The sequence below is a fragment of the Dunckerocampus dactyliophorus genome, chromosome 1 (assembly GCF_027744805.1).
Source record: "Dunckerocampus dactyliophorus isolate RoL2022-P2 chromosome 1, RoL_Ddac_1.1, whole genome shotgun sequence".
NCBI lineage: Eukaryota > Metazoa > Chordata > Actinopteri > Syngnathiformes > Syngnathidae > Dunckerocampus > Dunckerocampus dactyliophorus.
Genome location: NC_072819.1, coordinates 42137000 through 42157644, shown reverse-complemented (window position 1 = coordinate 42157644; position 20645 = coordinate 42137000). Strand labels below are relative to the sequence as shown.

Sequence of the window (20645 nt, the reverse complement as noted above, 5' to 3'; positions counted from 1 at the left end):
AACAACAAAATAGCCAGAAGATTTTGATTTTCTTCACAAGTCAATTTATTGTATTTACAATATGTAAACAAGAACGAGACAAGCGATAATCAGACATGCTCACTTGTAATAACTACCAGCCAAACATTTTTTTTCTGTTTATGTCTACACAGTTTCAGTCGAACCAGAATTTACATCACCTTTGGAAACACAGTAAAACAGACTTTGCCCAGTACTGACATTCATGAGTAATTTATTGTCAAATAAATTTTAGACACATTGACATGTGATTTTCTCAAAACATATAAAAACATATAACAATAAATATTGTTCGTGTATCTTATTATAAAAAACTTTGTACAGTTAAATGTTTTAGATCTTTTTAATAAATCAAAGGCCTTTTCACTTAGGCCTACAATGTGGGATGACAAACAAACCGGTGTAAACCACCATTGACATGGAAAGGGTGAGTGAATAAAGGCATTTGAAAAATCCAGAATACTTCTGATGGCACCATGATACATGAGAATCACTTGTTCATGGCTGTTTAAACCTTTCTCTCATTGTATGAAGAACCATTAACAAAAAGTACAGCCTGGTATTTGAGAGCAGCAATCAACATCTTAGTGTAGCAAATATGCTGTTGTTTGATACAATCTACGTAGTTTAGACATAACATGAGACAAGACTATAGTATGGAAACATACAAACTCACATTTGTTTTCTTAAGACGGAATATTCACTATTCACATGATGAAGCCACAAAAACACACAAAACAACAAAAATGTCCACCAAGCATTTCGGAATGGAAATAATAAAGTGAATTGTCACAGAGCACAGGCAGTGAAGCTTGAAATGTGACACGGCAAAGACCACAACAGCCTTCCAATGCATGCCACAATGTAGTGTAACAGTTATGTCACAGTAACCCCAGTACTGTCCTTGCTCTTGTCAATATATGTGGGAGAGTTGCTTTTGTCTGATATGGATGAGGATAACGATGGTGTTCCTGCCGCTGCTGCTGCAGGCAGAGTTTGTGTGGCAGGGGAATGACCTGATGATTTCACTGAAGGGTCTATGTTGGGCTCCACCTCTGGTTCCTGTTGTGAAGCTGTAGCTGGGGGAAAAAAAACACAACAATCAATATCTGCTTTGGTTTGAGTCCATAAAAGATTACTTAATGTTACTACACTTAACATGCTGATGCATTATGAAAAACAAAATAGCGCGTCTCTGATGGCTCCTTGAGATAAGAGTGGTGGGATACAGTATAAAGTGATGCTTGTTCATACTTCATGGCTGCTAATAAAACTAGGGAGGTGCAAAAGATAGAGTTGAAGAATGTTGGAGCTGCCTTTGTTTTTCTACGCCGGTAAGAACATTGTGCATGCAATTGGTATGAGTACAAAAAAAAAAAAAACGAGTTTAAATGAGGGAAATGCTCAATGCATTTAAAAAGGTATGCAATTAAATTGTGACAATATTAATTACTAAATTGTCTTTGTGGAGCTTATCAGTGCTAATTAATAGAATATATCATAGATATATTACTTTTTCATAACGTGTTTGTGTTTATGAACAGTGAAAGCTAATTTAACCAAAGTTAAATTCCTTGTTTGTGTAAGCATACTGGGCCAATAAAGACGATTCCGATTGTCATATAACGTTGATGGTTTCTTCACCCAACACAGGAAAGAAAAATATATGATACTGAAGCGAGAGGGCATTCACTTTTAGAAATAATACCAGGGTATTGTTCTGTTGCTTCTTTTACATCTTCAAAAATGACTCAAATGACTTGCCAAACCCATCACAGGAAGAGACACACAGGATAAACAAAATGAACTTTGCAACTAATCATGAATAACAGTAAATGAAAAGGAGACAGCACAGTGAGCTTTTTACCTGACTGTGTGCAGGACTTCATGTGTTCTGGCCAGTGGGCTTGCTGGCAAGGGTAATCACAGTAGCTGGTGTTCCAGCAACAATAGAAGATGGCCTCCTTCCTACAGTTGGCACACCACTGCTTCTTTTTGGTCTCATCCACAGCCTGCTGCTTTTCCACCTCCATTTGCTTTTTCACCTCTGCCACCAGCCTCTCTCTCTCCTGCTCCAGACTTTGCCTCATCTCTGCCATTGTCAGTTCTATGTGAACATGACATAACAACAAGGACATATTGTTTTTCACTCTTTCAAGAATGAAAAATTAACTCTTAGCCCAAAATACAAGAAAGTATTGAGATTTCTTTTGTCTTCAATGTGGGAAACATACCCAGGTTGTGCTTCATCTCGGACAACTCTTGTTGATGGAGCCACTGAAGTTTCTCAATCTCTATTCTCAGCCTTCGAATCTTTGGAAAGACAAAACAGGTTACAGCAACTCATGTAAGGTATCACCAAAGGCAATCACTAAAAGATTTACCTCTGCAATTGTATTTCCCGACGTGCTTTTGGATAGGTCATTGTAGATTTCAGTCATTGTCCCTTTTATTGTGTCCATAATCTGAGAGGGTTTGCCAAAAACATGTCAATGACTTTCATCTTAAGACATGATAGAAACTTATAAAGCTATTTGACACTTACTTTGTTTGTGTATTTGGCTATATCTGCAGCTACATCTGCAGAAGCAGTAGGTATCGGGAAGTCTCCTGACATGAAAGAAGAGCTACTTGAAGCTGAAGTACTCTGAGTTGAGTCTTTTTGTTGGACTAGAGGGGATTAGATGGAAATAAAATTTAGATATATTCAAAATATATAAAAATATCAAAAAATATATGAAACCTTTGGCTGCTTGTCTGGTCTGGTAGCGGGTACTTGAGGAAGAATTCGTCTGAAGCTGAGCCTGTGTCTGCACCTGCGTCTGGCCTTGTGACTGCACAGGTGACTGCTCTGCATGTTGCTGTTTCTGTACATGACACTTCTGAGAGGAATTCTGCAATTTAGTGGGATTCCAAACGACTGCTCGCTGCACAGCCTGGGCAGTTTCTTTGGGCAATAGAGGGCGCTGCTTCTTGATTGCTGGAGGTACAGGTGAGGTTGATGCAACTGAGGTGGAGGGAGCGCTGGAAGTGCTGCTCGTAACTGAACCAGAACTCGGCTGGCCAGTTGCTGTGAAGGAATTATTGTTGACAGCAGCTGAAGAAGGCTGCAAGCTGTCTTTTGAGGTGGAAGTGGCAAGAGGAGCTGATGCAGCAGAATTGGGTAACTTACCTAGAAAGTAGCAAACATTATGTATTGCCACATCAGAATCACGGGAAAATCATATATAATATCTTACCCTCCAATTTGGCTGCACTGGACTCTTTGAAGGTTTTGGCAGAAGAGGCTCCCACGTCTTTTCTTGACCTCTTAGAGTCACGACCTCCTTCATCCCCAAGGTCAATCACCAGCTCTCTTTCAGAATCAGAGTCTTGCTCGGTCACTGATGTGGCAGCAGGTATTCTACCCTCCTCTGGGGTCTTGGGCTTGTCAGTGAGGGGCTGAGAATTGGTCGCTTTAGGCTTCTCTTTGAGGGCTTCTTCTGCCCCATTGCTGTCCTGCTTTTCTTTTGTATGGGGTTCAGGGGTGGATTTGTCCCCCATCACTGCAACTGCATCCTTAGTCTCTGCTTCTGCTGTACTTGCTCTGGGCCTCTTTCGGTCCACTTTAACCTTATCATCCTTGCTGGAGCTATTTGGCTTGTGTTCCTCATCACTGATATACTCACTATCACTCGAGTCAGATTTATCAGAGTCCTCTGTGTCACTATGGTCCACACCTTTATATACATCTTCGGAAATCTCATCTATTCCTGCATGAGGATAAAGGATAAATGTTACAAATAAATAGTCTTTGAAACATACTAAAATATTAAAAGCAACACTAACGATGTTTTTTTGCTTGGAAGCTTCCCCTAAAGTTTGAGATATAGACATTGGCCGGACATTGGCAAAATCATTCACTGACTTACAAGCTATTGAAATACACTACATACAGTACAAGCACTACATACAGCTCAGAGGTCTTTTATTTAAAAATATGCATGTAGGATTCTTACCAAATCTTTGTGTACACACTTATGAACTCATGAAAACGAGCGTACGCATGCCTGCCAATCTTTCTTTTAAGAATCACAATGCATCTGTGAAGCTTGGTTTATGCTTGACTTATCCAGGAGGTCCGCACGGCTCCACGCGAACAAATTACATCACTTTTGCAACCACACCCCTCCGCGCGACGTCCACGCAGCCCTAATTTTCCGTACCGCGCACCAAGGAAATTTTCTAACTATGCGGTCCCGCGTGGAAAAACATGGCGGACAAGCAAGTGCCCCTGGTCGCGGAGATTCGAAAATAGAGACATCTTTATAATTCGGCTCATAAGAATCACCGCAATCAACAGATTGTCATCAATTATTGGAGACAAATTGCTGCCACTCTTGGAAGAGACGAGGAGGCAGTAAAAAAAAAAAGTTGGACAAATTTAAGAGACCAATATGTGAAGGCAAAAATGCCCCAACGATTCTGAGATTGGTTGGCTATTGTCCTTTATCAAACACAGAGAAACGTTTAAGATCATGCTCGTCACCGTGTTGTAAACAACGCTTCCTACTTCTACTATGTTGTATTGTTGTACAAATGCCGTAGACGCTCTACACTGCCCCCATCATCTGGGAAAATATGGGCTAACAGCGGGGACATGATGCACTGACTATAAATGCTGCAAAAGTTGTCTCTGCCTGATTCCGCACATCTCATTTCCACGCCGCACGTACATGCGTCAAGCATAACCCAAGCTTAAATGTACGCAGCATGGGTCCGCCTGATATCGCCACTTTCAACCACAAAGGGTCAATGCTAAGCACTTCATGAAAGAAAATGCCTATCAATTGTGTTTCTGATCAATGACACTTCACCGGGAATTACAGTGAGTGAAAAAAATGACCAACAAATATTTACCAGCACAGAAATTGAGGTGATTATGGGTGAGGTGGAGAGTTCTAGAGTACATTTTGTTTGGTAGTCACCGCAGTTATCTGAAAAATTACAAAAATACAGCAGGATCACTACTGCAACAGCACATCATCAGTAGGGTAAAACTAACCTGTCTCACAACGTCTAAACCCAGCTCATGTTCCCTATTAGTGGACGAACAATCCAACGCTTGGTGAATTCTGCTTCACAGTGATATTACTCCTAAAATGACTTTAAGAGGTTGCACAGATCACATTAATTCCCTGGCGTATCACTAAAAATAACCTAGTCATCAGTTTGAACATGAACATTTGATACTGTCTTTTTTTTTAAGTCTGTTTTGATATGTTGATTTTCCATTGCATAATGACCAGGACTGATAGTAACAAGATTATTTGCAGTGAATAAAATATTGACAATTTGCTCTGTACACATTTAATGTTAATGTAATTTGATGTAATCTGATGGATTAATCTATTTAAAGGGACTGTATGCAGCGGGTTCCTCCAGCTGCCTCGAGGGCGGCAACATTCGAACGTGCTGCAAGCATTACAGTATATTCCGCCACTTCCTGCTTTGAGTATGTAAGCTACACCAATGTAATACATGCATGGCCCTTGTAATACTGTAATAATAATGGACGGGATTTATATAGCTCTTATACCTTTTTACAAAGTACCCAAAGCACCTCATTGTGAACCTCATTATTCATTCACTCCACAGTCACATACTGGTGGTGGTAAACTACATCTGTTTTTAAAGTAGACTGAAGGAAACGTGATTCACGCTGCCCAAGGCCTCTCTGACCACTACCAAACATTTATTCACATTTATACACCAGCATGGGCAGCACTGGGTGGTTGAAGTGTCTTGCCCAAGGACACAACCACAGGGACAGGGATGGAGGAAGCGGGGTACGAACCACCAACCTTGCAGTTTCTGGACAACCTGCTCTACCTGCCGCTCAGTTAAGTTCGTTGTCAGCTAATGATAGCAATTTGTCAATGTTTAGCTGAAAACCATTGAATGTATAGCCTATCGTAACAACAACATGAAAGTCTTCATTGCTTCTGTAAGACTGCTTTTGTGTGTAGTTTTTCATTAGAGCCGAAGGAAAAATGTAAACAATTTTTATGCAGTTTGTGAAAAACATTTTTTTGTACAATCTATTCTGTTCTGTTTAACATAAGTTGGGTTCTATCTTTTAAAATGGTAACAAAAATGGTCTAGGTATGGTACAATAAGCACAAACTTTGCATGAAAACTGATGTACATGTAACTACAAATAAAAGTGGTTGATTTTGTAAGAGCACAAATAACACAACTATTTTTGTGATGAAGCAGATCAATGACATCGATACAAAGTAGAAATTAATGTGTGTGAATCACCTGGCTTCATCACGTCACCATTTCATTCTCCAGTTCTCACTGCCGGCCAAAATGTGTGTACGCCATCTCTAAAGTTTGCATGCAGGTACACGCGCAGGTACGAAGCTGTTTTTATAAATCCCAACATTGGTGTAAAAAGTGGCTTACACAACAGTCAGGCCCTGTTTTGTGCACATGCTACCTTTATAAATGAGAAACCTGAGTGTTAGCACCAACACTATTGCGAACACATGACAGGTATCCTGACTAGTCACCACTAAAGTAGGTCATCCAGTGACGCAATTGTACCAGCGTACCATCCAAATTACGTTTAAGGGGTTATTGTTCCATGATACTACTACATACTGTTGCTTTGAACAATTAATTATAATTAATTAATTAATTATAATTACCAAGCTGAGCCTTGCAGCTTTCAATAGTCTTGTCAAGACTCCTGATGGGTCTCTTTGGGGTGGGGAGGCTGGCTGACACCACTTGTTGCTGCTGTTGCTGCTGCACAGTTTCACTCAGCTCTTTCAGGTCCATCTCAGCTTTTACTCGATCTGAGCGAAAAAAAAAAGTTTACATCTGGCATGAGTATGAGTATTTGTGACATAGTGTAGATGTTTAGGGTGCTGACCGAGGTTGAGGTTGAGAATGCCTCCTGTGGATGCAGGCCTCTCCTGCTTGGGTACCACTCCAGGGTTGAGAGGCTTTGGGCTGCCTGTCAAGCTGCCTGCTGGACCAACCTTCCCTGAGACAGGAGATGCTGTAAATTACAACCAAGTGTATGTTTATACAATCCTATTATGTATTAATTTAAAATATAAAATGTGGAGCCAAACAGGATATGACTTGCCAGTATAGTCCATAGATTCCTCTCCAGTGCTATAGTGGAATGCCAAATTTCGACTGGCTTTTTCCATATCCTGCTCTCCATCAGACCCCGTGTGAACTGAAGAATTAGTGCTCATCGGGGAACGAGGCATGTCTGTCATAGACACCCTCCGACACATACTACTAGGTGTGGAACTCTTGCCAAGAACCATCTTTGGAGATGCAGTTATATCAAAGTTAAAGCGAAGTTTATCAGGCTTCTCTGTTTTTACAGTGCCAGCACTAGGGTTGGCAGGGTCCAGCAGCATTTGAAGCTGGTTGTTGGGTGTGTAGGGAGTTCGGAATGGTGCATAGTTGAAAACTCCAAATTTCTTTCTAACATTTTCCACATAAACCTCCATTTCTTGCATGGCACTGTTGAAAATGCTCTTTGTCTTTTTCACGGAGAAAGGGATCTCTTTGGACATGAGGTAGCAGTTATTGATGGGGACCCAAGCTCTACAAAGAAAGTGAAGCACAAATAATATGAATGTACCAGCCCAAATACAAGCACTCTACTACTCTCAGTCGTTTAACTCACCTGTCATGTTGTCCAAAGAACCGTGCATCTACCTGCCCATCCTTTTCACGAAGTGCTTTTGCTGGCCAGAAGGGGAAGCCTTTCAGTTTAGCCCAGACCAGTGTGTGAGGCTGACTCTATTTGGTGACAAAAAAAAAAAATCTAAAAACAAGCACATCATTATTGTACTTAAAATCATGCTGTTAACGTACACATGGCTCACAGAACCAATTGTCCCTTTTTTGGCAGGACGACAGGTAGCACTCAGGACATACTTCTATCTCATTCATCTAAAAAAGGAAAGCACAATAAAAGCCAAACATTACTAATAAACTACAAGCAATAATGAGTCAAGTATATCAGTAATAATACATAAATAAAGCATATTTACCTCATGCTCACATATCTTGACAATGACTTTTGCAGTTGCTGTTAATTTGTGGTTACCTGGAATTAATTCATAAGAACGAGCACTGATTTTCGTATCTTAACTGACAGACAAGACTAATTGTTAAGACATGTCAGTGGTCTACCTCCATTATATATTATGCAGTTGTGTAAGATCCACTTCATGTCAGCCAGAAAGGCTTCAGTGCAGCCATACATTTTCTTTTTGATATTCTGTTGGAAAAAGGGGGAAACATCCTGTTGGAATTCCATTTCATACATGCTGAAAACTTTTCATCTGAAAATAAAACTACCTTCTCTAGAGTAGACAAGTCCATGGGGTGAAAAATGTACTCAGCATAGTCAGGGTGCTGTTCCAAAGACACAGGCTTCTGAAAAGGCTCAGTCTGCTCGGTTTGAACAAATAAGGAGAAAAGAAATGGATACATCAGACAGGGTTTCAATGCATTATTTCATTTCACTGCAGTTATAATAACATTTTGACAGCATGCCTTACCCCAGGCTGTTTAATCTTTTGGAGTGCAAATTTGAGCAAGTAAGAGAGATGGTCTATGTTAAGCATTGTCATTGCTTTGCTCTGTGTTTCAATGCATTCAGCAACTGTTATTTTCTGCAAGAAGAAGAAACATTTAATTAATGATTGACAATTAATGGGCAAAGACGATCACAAATCATCAATAGTTTTGGAGATTTTTAATAATCTACAGTTTGTTTCCTGTACAAAATGTCTCATGTCCAAAGTGAGGGGCTCGGTTTTTAAAAACTACTGTAAGGAAACAAAACTATTGAAGTAACAGACAAATGAATTTATCCGCTATTTGTGACAATTACATTCATTTCACTGGGCTTTAAATTAGAGAGTCAGCAATACAATACTTGTAGGATATTGATCAGATAATGGAACTGGAATATAGGACACCTTACAAAAGCACATTGTATTGGAACTGCTTTTTTTTCCCAGTTGCTGCATCCCTATTTTAAATCCCACAGTCAGTTGATCTAACATGTATTCACTGAGATACCTCACACTCGGGACAGAACCAGTCGCCCTCAGGCTCAGCTGGTAGTTTGAGACACTTGGCGTGGTACACCCTGGGGCAGAGCTCACAGCAGAGCACCTGGCCCTCGCGGTGGCACAGCCAGCAGTAGAAATCATTCCTCCCGTCCTGCGGTACAACATCAACAGGGTCTGTGGTGAGTGCTGGCTGCTTCATATAGTAAAAGGGACCATGTCTTAGCTCTGACTGAAATGCAGGCAAGAGAAAAAGGGGGGCAGGTTTCAAAAACACGCAGGAACACAAAAAGGTGCAGTGCAACAAAAACAAGGCAGGAATACAGTGGGGTAAGCCTGGTAAGCAAGGACAGAAAATAACCACTCAAGCAACTAATCTCAATGTCAGATCATGTGACAATTTCAACTGTGACAGACAACTGGTTTAACTGGTTTAAGGTTTGAGCTCTGTAAGCATGACTGTGTATCTTTTGACTTTAGTAAATGGCATTTTTGTTTGGGTGAAACCATAATTTATGACATCCAATGCCATATTACATTTGACCGATCATTCTGTATGGGACGATTTATGTGAAAAATCATGTGATCAGCATATACAGATAAATGCCTCCGATCATAAAAGCGGATCACCTGCAGGAAGTACTATTGCAGCCTGAAGTGATTCCCGCGTGTATTTAATGTCTTACCCTAACTAATGTCTTGAGCAGCGTCCCCCCCCCCCCCCCCCCCCCCCCCCCCCACACTTTTCTTCACAGTGCGCAGGCGTGCCAAAGCAAAAACAATCATGTCTGCCGTGTGGAACTTAACTAACAACACATGCTACGAAAACTATCTTGCGTGGGTAGCACGTTAAAAAACTTTAATTTAATACGGCATTTGAAGAACAAACACTTGACAGAGTATGGTGAGTTTTCAAGGCTCACGGTGTGATCATCAGTCAAACGGCAGCTAACGCAGCCATTGGACAACACTCACCCGAATGTGTGTGACAGTCAGAAGGCTAAGCAAATAAGACGAACAATAATTTAATCCATCAGACGAGATAACCAGCCTTTCTCAGCGGTAGAAAACACCAGGTTCGACAAGTGCTCTCTCACTTACCTAGAAGTCCTGCTAGAGCTCAACCAATGTACTGTCACACCCAAAGCCTCCTAAAAGAAGGCATCTCATCCTCTAAGTTTCACGAATTATATATGTTTTCTTGAAAAAGTCAAATATGTTTTTGTCTAAATTGAGGTCATTTTATGGTTCTTATTTTCGTATCATATAGCCACTAGCAGGGGTGCAGCCAGGAATTCTGTGTCCCATGAAAAAAAATCACGTTGTACCCCCCTTTATTCATTAATTACTTATTTTATTAGTAATTACCTATTTTTGGGTCCCCTGGGAGTCAAGGGACTTTGGAATTGTCCTGACTTTTCCCCTTTATACGGTACCCGTGGACAACAGCACTCATCATAAATAAACTGAAAAGTGTATAATTAATCCATGTGATCGGTATCGGGCGAATTCAGTCCTGGATGATCAGTAACGGAATCGGCAGCATAAAACCCTGATCGGAGCATCCCTAGTAATAAGATTGATCACACATCTGTAGTTGGACTGCATGTTTAAGTCTAGAGTCTGACTGATTTTACTACAATTTTGTGCTGATGTCTAAAAGCAAGATGGAGAAGCCTAAATAAAAATCACAGGCCAATCACTACTTTTACAGGTGGTCCACAGGTTACGAACGAGTTCCATTCCTACGATGCACTGCAACTTTTGTGGACATCGGGATTCATATGTAAATTAATACTTAAAGAGACTATTTGCAACTGGCTTAGGATTGCATTGTTTTTTTTAATATAAGAAGAACACCACTAGCTATCATGTTACCATCAATGGTGTATGTTGATTGATAGATTTAAAGGGAAAATGTCAATATTTTCCACAATTGCGAATTAAATTGAGTGGGAATTGTCCTTCGGATGACACGAATGCATGCATGGGGACGTGCCACATGCATATGCACCGAAGCGTTCCCAAAGAGGTTTGCGGTCACTACACTTTCACTCCCTTCCCCCTTTTTACTTTTCGAGGTTTCAAACAATCTTTTGGCCTTCTCCTGAATCAACATAAAGCTCACTGGGATACAGCGTTGATTTTGAGCTTCCAGCCAAAGCAATACCAACCTTTCCCACTCAATAATGAGACCACTACGCTGCTTCGTTATTACTGTCGCTTTCATAAGAGCAGATCCTTTAACATGCTCAAGGATACGATCTTTATCTTTTCCGATCTTTATTATTTACGTTTCTCCTTCCTATGAGCTTTTTATGATGTTCAATTTCACTTCCATAGTGATGGATTTCCTTTTCTTTGGCACACAGCCACCAGAAGTGCCTGCATTACGCTTGGGACACATAATAAAGCGAAAAAAGTTAACTAAAAAGCGATGTTATCCTTCCTCAGTGTACAGTAGCTGCGTGTGAAGTATATACTGTATTCTTCTGGTTCTTGAGCGAGTCTCGTATTTATGAACCAAAACATTTTTAATTAATTTATGGGGGTGGGGGCGTTTGTATCCACAAAACCTCATACCTCAAGGAACGTCATAAAACGAGGACCACCTGTATTTATGTGCAAGAAGATAACATACATGTGTGTTTGAACGCTATTTTTGGAAAATTTTACTTGCTTGGTTTTACTAACTATAAAAGTGTGTTCATGGGCCTAGGGTGAAACCAGTTGACAGTCCCTGTTTTACAACATGCAATACATACTTAATACCCCTACAATTGGTGTGTACAAAAAATACTGGGGTCAAACGTGACTACAACACTAATTAACTATAAATGGAGGAGACTGTGCCAAAGTTGATGTCACATGTCAAAAGCCTTAGCGACACATACTGTTGATGCAAAATGTTCTGTATATAAAGAAAACCACTCTGTATTGGCCATGCAATCACCCCAAAATAAATCCAGTGTCACAACAGGTCACACACATACTATACATTGTGTCCAGGTTTAAGCTGGTTGTATAATGATTTGTAAAACCAGCAGGCACTATGATTCTACCTGAGGACTGGGGGGGGGGAACTGGGGTCCCCTTATCTGGTCTTACCTGGTCTTTGTTGTTAGAGTTCATGGCCCCTGGCTTCTTCTTTTTCTTGAGTGGGCTGGGGGAGGTGTCTGACGGAGAGTGTCCATTGGAGGAGTGGGTGGGACTGGACACCCTCCTCTTCTGCGGTGCCAGGGAGCGTTCTGCTGACCCTGATGCATCAGGAGCTAAATGCGGAGATGCAAAGAAATCACACAGGCGGCATGGCTGGTGTCACGCGAAAGACTGGCGTGCCATTCATTAAACTTTAACTTAACATTTAACTTTAACTCTACTTCTTGAAAACATTGATGAGGATATAACCAATCCAGATACCATTCACATCATTGTATTTGCATTGTTGTGTATAACAAATATTCAAATAGTCAAATATTGGCAGTAACTCATATTTATGGCCATTTTAAACACATTCTTTGAGTGTGCCATCTTAACAACCTAGACTTTATGTAGACAGTTGGACTCGGATTCTACAAGGTTCTTAGTGACCCTTGAGACATACCTTTAGATCGTACAGGTGTATCCATCCCTTCTACCACATCCGACTCCGTCTTTATCTCCTCCTCAGCCAGACTAAAGAGCACCAAGCAAGCACAGCCGGAGACACATGAAGACACACAAACACAAAGTCAGAAAGGGTGCTCAAAAACAGTGGCATTAACAGTAAACCATGGACCACCACCTAAGGCACCCAGATCACAGAGGAATTGTCAATAGGGACGTGCCAGGTTTCCATTCTTATTATATTCATTCAATTTCAACACTTCTGAGACCATGTGGACCAGGTTTTAATCCTTTGCATATCACCAGTAAGAAACTAGACGGGATTTGTTCTTTGTGTGGAAAGGGAATGGCAACAGTCTCCATGACAACGTTCCACCATCTGCAAAGCACAAGTCCACATACAGAATGCAAAACATAGAGTTTTAGACAGCCCTTCCCAGTGATTCCATCCTTCAGAATACATAATAGTTGACAGCATTTAGTACAACTGATCTTTGTTTTAATGTAAATAATAGACTGCTGGCTACTCGAGAGCAGGAGGAAACTGGTCCACTAAACATGTGAAGCCTCTGACGGACAAATGAGCTACCAATGGCTTGGGGACAATTCTTGGGCAACAAAAAAGGCAGGGAATCTGTAAATACATCTGGCCCTCCATCTGTGGCTCAAATATTCATCAAACTCATTTTTATAAGAAAAAAAAGACCACAATTGATATTACTGCAACATTATAAAGTCTGACCTCGAGTGACCATGTTCATCACACACATTCCTGCAAAAGTTAATTTTAACTCTAAAGGGCTTTGCACCAAGGTTATTGTCCTCATTTGTGGGCCCACAGATGAAAACATACCCAAATGACCCTCTGGCAGGCCACCCACTTGACGAGTTCATAAGGTAGCTCTAGTTATCTGGTTACTACTACTCAGCACGATGAGTTTACAGGCTAGAATCCAAAGGCCAAGCACTTTTCCAAGATAAGCTTTTCTGCACTTCTATCGGCAAAGAAAGGAATTTTCCTCCTCCACCTTAAAAAAACACATTCCACACACAGTTGATCAAATGTCTCACTTGGCTCAATCAAAGGCTTTAGGGTGTCTGAACTGCCAATCTAGATTGTAAGGAAGATTCTATCATGCATTAAATCCACACTATTTAAACACGAAGTCAAATTTGATCCAAAGCCTGGAAATGTTTATCTGGCCATCAAAGTAACTAATAATTGTGGACGATGTCCTTACAGGCTTTTCTTCCTGCAGACATTCTAGCTCACAGCTTGTAAACTTGAAGCATGATAAAATTGCATCACCTCAAACAGGACAGACAAGGGTTGAGCAGTTTCTTTAAAACCGTGGCATATGGGTATCTGGTTTCAGCCCGCCAACAGTCTCATACACACACACCCCAACCCCTCCGGGGCCTTCCTCTTCCGGACTGAGTGAACAAACGAGGCCCACATGAAAATATGAAAATGTTAGCCAAGTCCTTCTGCTACATAACACCAAAGCCTTGAAAAGAGAGCGCATATGCCATCGCCTGGCAATTCAGAGCAGCTGAAGAAAAGGCTCCCTATACAGCCATGGTAAGACATTCCTGACAGAACCAGGAAGGCAGGATGTAACAACGTGTGGTTATCCAAAGAGCATTGTCAGATCAGGAGCTATGATCCATCACATGTGCAGGCGAATAAATCCTCAGCTGATACTGGCATAAATTCCACACAGATGCACGTTGGAAAAGACACTGACAGAATTCCTCTGTGCAAGTCATACCTGATGGATAAAACGGAAACAACCCTGACTCAGAGCCTTTACATTCCACTCCTGTGAGAGACGAGCAGGGTTCTCTCGTCACAGAAAATGGAGGCCACAGCTTGCTCCCCTCCCCCCTCTCCCCCATCCCCCACTCCTAGGCTCACACTCAGACAGTGGCACATCCATGCAGGAGGACCTCGGTCGAGATTGCAATCCAGCATTATACAAAAATACAACAGGATCACTCACGGAGACACACACAAAAGAATATCCAACAAAATAAGGAGCCTTATTAAAAAACACATTCTTCCTCATTTCTTGTTGCTTGTGAATTCTGCAGACTTGCAATCATTACATTTCATTTTGAAGACGCGGGGCCTTGGACAGATTCCTAAAACACAACACACATTTGTTAAAGTCAAAGAAGCATAATACTGAAGAAGTGCCATCTCAAAATAACAGCACAACAGCCTGGAAGGGCGCAGAGGGGAAGCACATGGGATTTCTATCATGACCTGAAAACATCCAACCACCCTGCAACGCAGAACCCCAGGGAGATTATTAAGTCTGCATTACAAAACCTCCAAAAACAAATGTCTCCTGCATTCTCAAGACTGACAACGACATGCAGACGAAAGAATGTGATCATTGTACAATGGAGAGACATTTGCAGTTGTACCTATCTGATTTTAATGAGTGAATAAAATAAGTCCGGTAGTGTCAAAACAATACGTCATTAGCAAAGCAGGCAGCTAGTATTTGTTGAATATTGCATATAAAAGAAAGAATTGACCTGAGTTTTATATAAATGCTGAATCAAAAATGGCTGTGGAATTTTCCAGAAGGCCCTTCTCGCTGCTGCTCTCCCACTGATTGTCAATCTTTAACCTCGGCTACAGCTGCAATTGGCTGGAGGGCCAACAGGGTGGAACATTATTGGTTGGCTGAGTTATGCCACATGGATCACAGTGCGCCGGCTCCCCTCGTTCTCTTCAAAAGCATTTTTTGCTGCAATGCAGAGATTTTCCCCTTTGCGTAAGACAGTTCATTCACTTCAGTGTAACCTGCCCTACTTGATTATGACAATTTAAATCAAAGGGGATTTTGAACGTCCTTTGGGAAGATTATTTGTGGATGACATGCATCTCTTAGTGGTTGTGCTGATACTCCCGCAAGTGAAAATAGGACTCCAAGGATTTGTTGCCAACATCATAATGCTACAGTACATACTGCAGACATATAAAGCAGTCCAACATTGTCATCTGGTAGCTCGTACCTATTTATTATTGGAGGTTACAGTCTGCTTTTCAGTGTGTGCGCCGGAACTACAAGGAAACAATTACCGTACTATGTTGATCTGATTAAACAAAAATAATCTCTTCTTTGCCTCCCACAGCTAATGTCACTGTGTTTTTATTCATCCACTGCATCATTCTTTCTATTAAAACAATATATCTCCTGCCGCTGATCTTGTGTGACAATAATAAACACAGAAAAGTAGTGATAAAGCAAACAGACCACCAACTACATGTCACAATGTCCTCAACAACTCTCAAGAGACTTCCAGAAGTCCATTTGCAGTCACATTAAAAGAGGTTTGAGACATTTTAGCCGTTGTTGTGTGATCTGCACAAGGACTAAAACCTCAAGCGAGGAGAGCTCTCTGAGCACAAAATGGCCACTGTGTGAGGATAAGAGAGCGAGGCGGAAGCAGTTTCACAATAGTGCAGCGTAGTCGGCGTTGCCTTGGAATGTAAACTCAAGGCCCGTGACTCTAGATCAAGCACACCTGTGTCTATCTTATTTTTGAAGTTTACAACTGAATACGTGGCAGAGTTCCGCTTGTCACCAAAGATTTGTGAAGAATCATTTGACAAAAATGGAGTGAGGAACTTTTCCTCATGCCAGCATACATGGTGCATGCAAGATACATTTGATTGTGTTATATGCTTTCTTTTGTTCTTCGTTCACTGTAAGCACTTCTGCTCCCCTGTGTGTCTATTCCCTGGCCTGGCATTACTTACAGGAAAACAACACAGAGCCAATCTACTTACAAAGGGTACACAATAACCCCCTTCCCCTCCTCCTCCTCCATTGCCCATCCCCCATTCCTTTTCTGCCAGGCTATACAAGGGAAGGAGATGTGGGTGCCATTTTTAAATCTAACACTTCTTTGCATTATAAAAAAAGGAAAAGGATTTGCCATGGTCCACTTTGCCTTCTGTATGGAAGTCTGCTTGTCAGGGGCACCCATGTGACCCTGAGACACAGATAGAGAGCAAGGGTGAGAGTCGTTACCCAACCCCCCACCCTCAGCACAGTGGAGCACAGAGGCCTGGCGAGGCCTCCAATCCGCCCCAGCTCCTCCTCCTCCTCCTCCTCCTGCACACTAAACTGATTTCAATGTGTGCACATTCATCATGAAACCAAAAGTCACCACAACATCGAGAAGGAAGCCATGCTGTTATGAGAGATGTGAGATAGAATATAAAGACAGAGCTTACCTCTGTGGATGCATGGCTGCCTGACACACTGTTATGTCAACACTTATAAAACATGGAGGACACTCTCAGCCCTCAGCCGGGGAAGGCTCCGCTCTTCAGGCAAGGCGATCAGGCCCTGGTGTTGTTAGCCAGATCCTTACTGGTCGCCCTCCACGCAGGCAAGATGCAACGCCGAAGCTGATTGGCCGAAACGTTTCCTGAGTAATTATCTTTGTTCAGAGCAGGCAGGGGCAGCACTGTGAGTATCAGAGACAGAGGAAGGAAAATAAGCAGACAGCTAGGACTAAAAACACCATATAACATGAATAATGTGGACGTGTTTGACATACAAACCACAAGTAACAGTATTTTGAAGCCCCCGTGAGTGGAATCTGGTGAAAGTTGTCCTGTCTTTTGGCTTAAGAGGAAGGAATGCTCACATGTAGAGGCAGAAGCACGACACCGTGGCTTCTCTGAAGAAGCCTGAATTTTTTATACGGTGAAGGCCTTTGTTTAAACTCCGCCCTCCCTTCTGGCCGTTGCAGTGAAATGCCAGGCTGGAGCTTTTTACCTATGACAAAAATACAGCCACAACATGGTTACAACATGCACATACATTGTATAATAAACATACAACTGTTTGAGTAGTTAAGCTAACAAAAATAATAAAAGGAATGTGTATTATATTCTTTTTATGTCAGTCATTGCCACACAAACCTTGATGATGATATATATAACATCCAATCAATGCATAAGCATTCAAATTAAATTGTTGTAAAATGCTGGAAAATGAAAAAGACACACGCCCAACGTGGGGCTCGAACCCACGACCCTGAGATTAAGAGTCTCATGCTCTACCGACTGAGCTAGCCGGGCACATAAGTATTCAGCTCTGGTAAACATGGTAATGATAATCATTAACCCTGGTGATGACAAGACCATTGTAGCTGATCTGAAACAAATCCAACAAACATTTCACAGTGTATAAAAAAAACACAATTAACCAATTTACAGGAAACAGACAAAACCTTTTGCATCAAATGTGCACACACATTTACCATTATGTTTGGGTACAGATATCGCCTCTTAAAGGAAAACTACACTTTTTTGGTGGAATTTTGCCTCTAATCCACAAGCCTTAAGATATCAAAACAGATAAAAAGAGACAGCTAACAGCAACAGAGCGCCGCGGCCATCTTGTTTACGTATGTGTTCCACAGCGGAAGGATGTGAGCATCTTCATCACATACACATGAATGCACAGGCGACAGTGCGCGGGGATACGGCGGGAGACAAATATAACGCAGAGCGTTTTGTGAGTTCTGATTTTTTTGAGGAGGCATTTCTGTGATGCAAATGTATTACTCTTTTGAACGCATATTGTTTTGGGAAGACAAACTCTTTACTTAAATGGCCCCAACTAAGCTGAACTACATTCGACGTCACGGATCTCCGACAAGAAATGGATTCACGGGACCAATTGGGGGGCTAAGTCACTGTTGCTGTAGTACACTGGTGATGGGGATGTCATACAACTTCATGTAAAAAAATCCCAACCATTCCTTTAATGGCGGGCTTTGTTGGCGGAATAGTTGTGTCCCATTACGTGCGTTATTGAGCTGCCTCTTTTTATCTGTTTTTTTTTTTTTTATCTCTAGAACACACAGAAAAGAGAAAGACATGTGTTCATGTCTCACACAAGGATTGTGGATGATGGGCAAAATTGTAAAAAAAAAAAAAGTGCATTTTTTTCGTTTAAATGGTTGGAGAATGTGGGTGAAGCTGGTAGAATGCAGATCAGCCATTGGTCAAATCATGTTTATTGTTTCATTGTAGCATCTGGAAACGTGATTGGCTCTCACAACCAAGATTGAGCTCCAGACACAGGTGGCCAAAACAGTACCAAAACTAAAACTACGAACTGTTACAAGGTGATAAACATCTCGATATGCTACAGTATAATGCCGTTGATGCATCAACATGTCGCCAACAAAAGACATAAATACATTTACTTTAAATATTCACTTGAGATTCAAGTTTGGCTTTTCACATACTGACCTCTATTGGCCTAAACAAGAAGGATAATGTTAAACCAGTAAAACTCATTAGTCTTGCAACAGCAACATAAGGTAGTCTTACGTTGAGTATTTCAAAGGGAAATACCAAATATGATAGACTCCTTTAAACTAACAAATTCAGGGTACCGTTACCTGTTAGCAGCACAGTCGGTCCGTCGGCTACCTAGGCCAAACTTGTGGTGAGTAGATAACAATAATATTATGAATGTAACGGGGCCTGGATTCCTGGTATTACATGAAAACATTGTGGATATTCTTCAGGTCTCGGCGAGGTGAAAATGCAAAGTTTAAATTAGCCCTATCGGGTAATGAGGTCACTCGGTTGGCGGAGTCGAGACACCTCGAGTCGAGGGACGAGTCCAAATATCAACTGTATCGATACTAACAATAGGCTCGGCAACTACACTGGCGTGATGATATGAGGTCGATATTTTCCAGTTCTCTTTGTTTATTTTCAGAAATATCTGTGTTTTTGTTGTGTTGTACATATTGTTGATATTATGTTTATACATTGTTGTTTTCTTTTGTTTTGTTATTTTGCACCACTGTCTTTATTTTGCTCAAACAATCGTGTGTAATAAAAGGGATTTAGGGAGTAAATGCATTATTTTTTTGCTATTGTTACATTGCATTATAGTATTGTATTTCTGTATTGTTTAATTTGTTCACAAATACACTACTCACAAAAAGATATTTGGCTTCTGGGTGGAATTACAAGATGAACCTAAAATGCACTATAATCTTTACAGGTGAACATTTTGAATTAAATTAAGCTCACATGTAAAGGTTATAATAAATTATAGGTTCATCCTGAAATTACACAGTAAGTCGAATATCCCTAACTTTGTGTGAGTAGTATATGTTGATTCAAATTATGTTTTTGTTTGCCTAAACTTTTGTCCCGTCTTTTATTTTGATCATACAAGGGCAAAATCATGAAATCATCCAATGATCTTGAAAAAGTTCAAGTAAAAAGTATATATAAAAATATATATATTTCCAATTACTGTATTTATTTTAACATCCATGTCCGATCCCCCTCGGATCAGCTGGCTCGATGCTTTAATTCTCTGCTGGAATCTATGGATCTCACCCAGTTTATTGTTTGTCCCACTCATCAGCTTGGGCACACACTGGACCTTGTCATCTCCCACGGACTATCTGTGTCAGTTACTAATATAAATGTTCGTATTTCCGATCACTCCTTCATCTGCTTCCAGGCCCAAGCACCTCCAGCTGCACCTAAACCTGCTGCCACCTCCCGCCGCCGGGTTTTCACCTCCACAACAGCCAATGACTTTGCTGTTGCATTCTCAGGCACAGACCTAAGCCCTATAATGTGTCCGGACAACTTCCTCTCCTGTTTCCACTCCCAGATCCTGGACTCTGTGGCACCATTTAAGGACAAAGCGACCAGACTCACACCTGACCCGCGGTTGAATGAAACCACTCGCGCCCTGAGACGGCAGTGTAGGCAGGCTGAGCACAAATGGAAGAGGGATGGACTTCATGTATCACTGGGCATCTTAAGGGACAGTCTTGCCACATCATTTCTAGCAATAGCCATCGCCCCAGAGTGTTATTTAACACCATTAATTCTGTTATTAA

The 20645-nt window shown here is 41.2% G+C and overlaps 1 protein-coding gene and 1 non-coding gene across 8 annotated transcripts; both read right to left on the bottom strand.

Annotated features, from left to right (window-relative positions):
• Positions 1 to 37: 37 nt before the first annotated feature.
• Positions 38 to 19396, bottom strand: LOC129180914 (MYND-type zinc finger-containing chromatin reader ZMYND8-like). Of its 7 annotated transcripts, none has more exons than XM_054775288.1 (23): positions 19170 to 19396; positions 17310 to 17530; positions 16981 to 17216; positions 14832 to 14867; positions 12721 to 12791; positions 12225 to 12388; positions 9127 to 9348; positions 8601 to 8714; positions 8398 to 8490; positions 8230 to 8317; positions 8088 to 8143; positions 7909 to 7986; positions 7718 to 7833; positions 7160 to 7635; positions 6941 to 7054; positions 6714 to 6863; positions 3258 to 3770; positions 2762 to 3190; positions 2564 to 2688; positions 2403 to 2483; positions 2253 to 2331; positions 1886 to 2125; positions 38 to 1097 (listed from the first exon to the last, which is right to left on the bottom strand). In XM_054775288.1, the coding sequence occupies exons 3-23, from the start codon at positions 16992 to 16994 to the stop codon at positions 895 to 897; spliced, it is 3462 nt and encodes a 1153-aa protein (XP_054631263.1). In that variant the 5' UTR covers positions 16995 to 17216; positions 17310 to 17530; positions 19170 to 19396; the 3' UTR covers positions 38 to 894. The 7 variants fall into 7 exon arrangements, with proteins under 7 accessions (XP_054631263.1, XP_054631282.1, XP_054631253.1 ...); XM_054775307.1 differs by having other exon boundaries at positions 6941 to 7069; positions 9127 to 9270; XM_054775278.1 differs by having other exon boundaries at positions 6941 to 7069; positions 19170 to 19395.
• Positions 17763 to 17835, bottom strand: trnak-cuu (transfer RNA lysine (anticodon CUU)). Its single transcript has one exon. It is a non-coding gene; the product is annotated as a tRNA-Lys (tRNA).
• Positions 19397 to 20645: the final 1249 nt, after the last annotated feature.

Coding starts and splice junctions, on each gene's coding strand:
- LOC129180914 (XM_054775278.1), bottom strand. Junction 8,491..8,600: donor AAAAGATTAAACAGCCTGGG/GTAAGGCATGCT, acceptor CAAACCGAGCAG/ACTGAGCCTTTTCAGAAGCC. Junction 3,771..6,713: donor AAGCTGCAAGGCTCAGCTTG/GTAATTATAATT, acceptor ATCCTCATGCAG/GAATAGATGAGATTTCCGAA.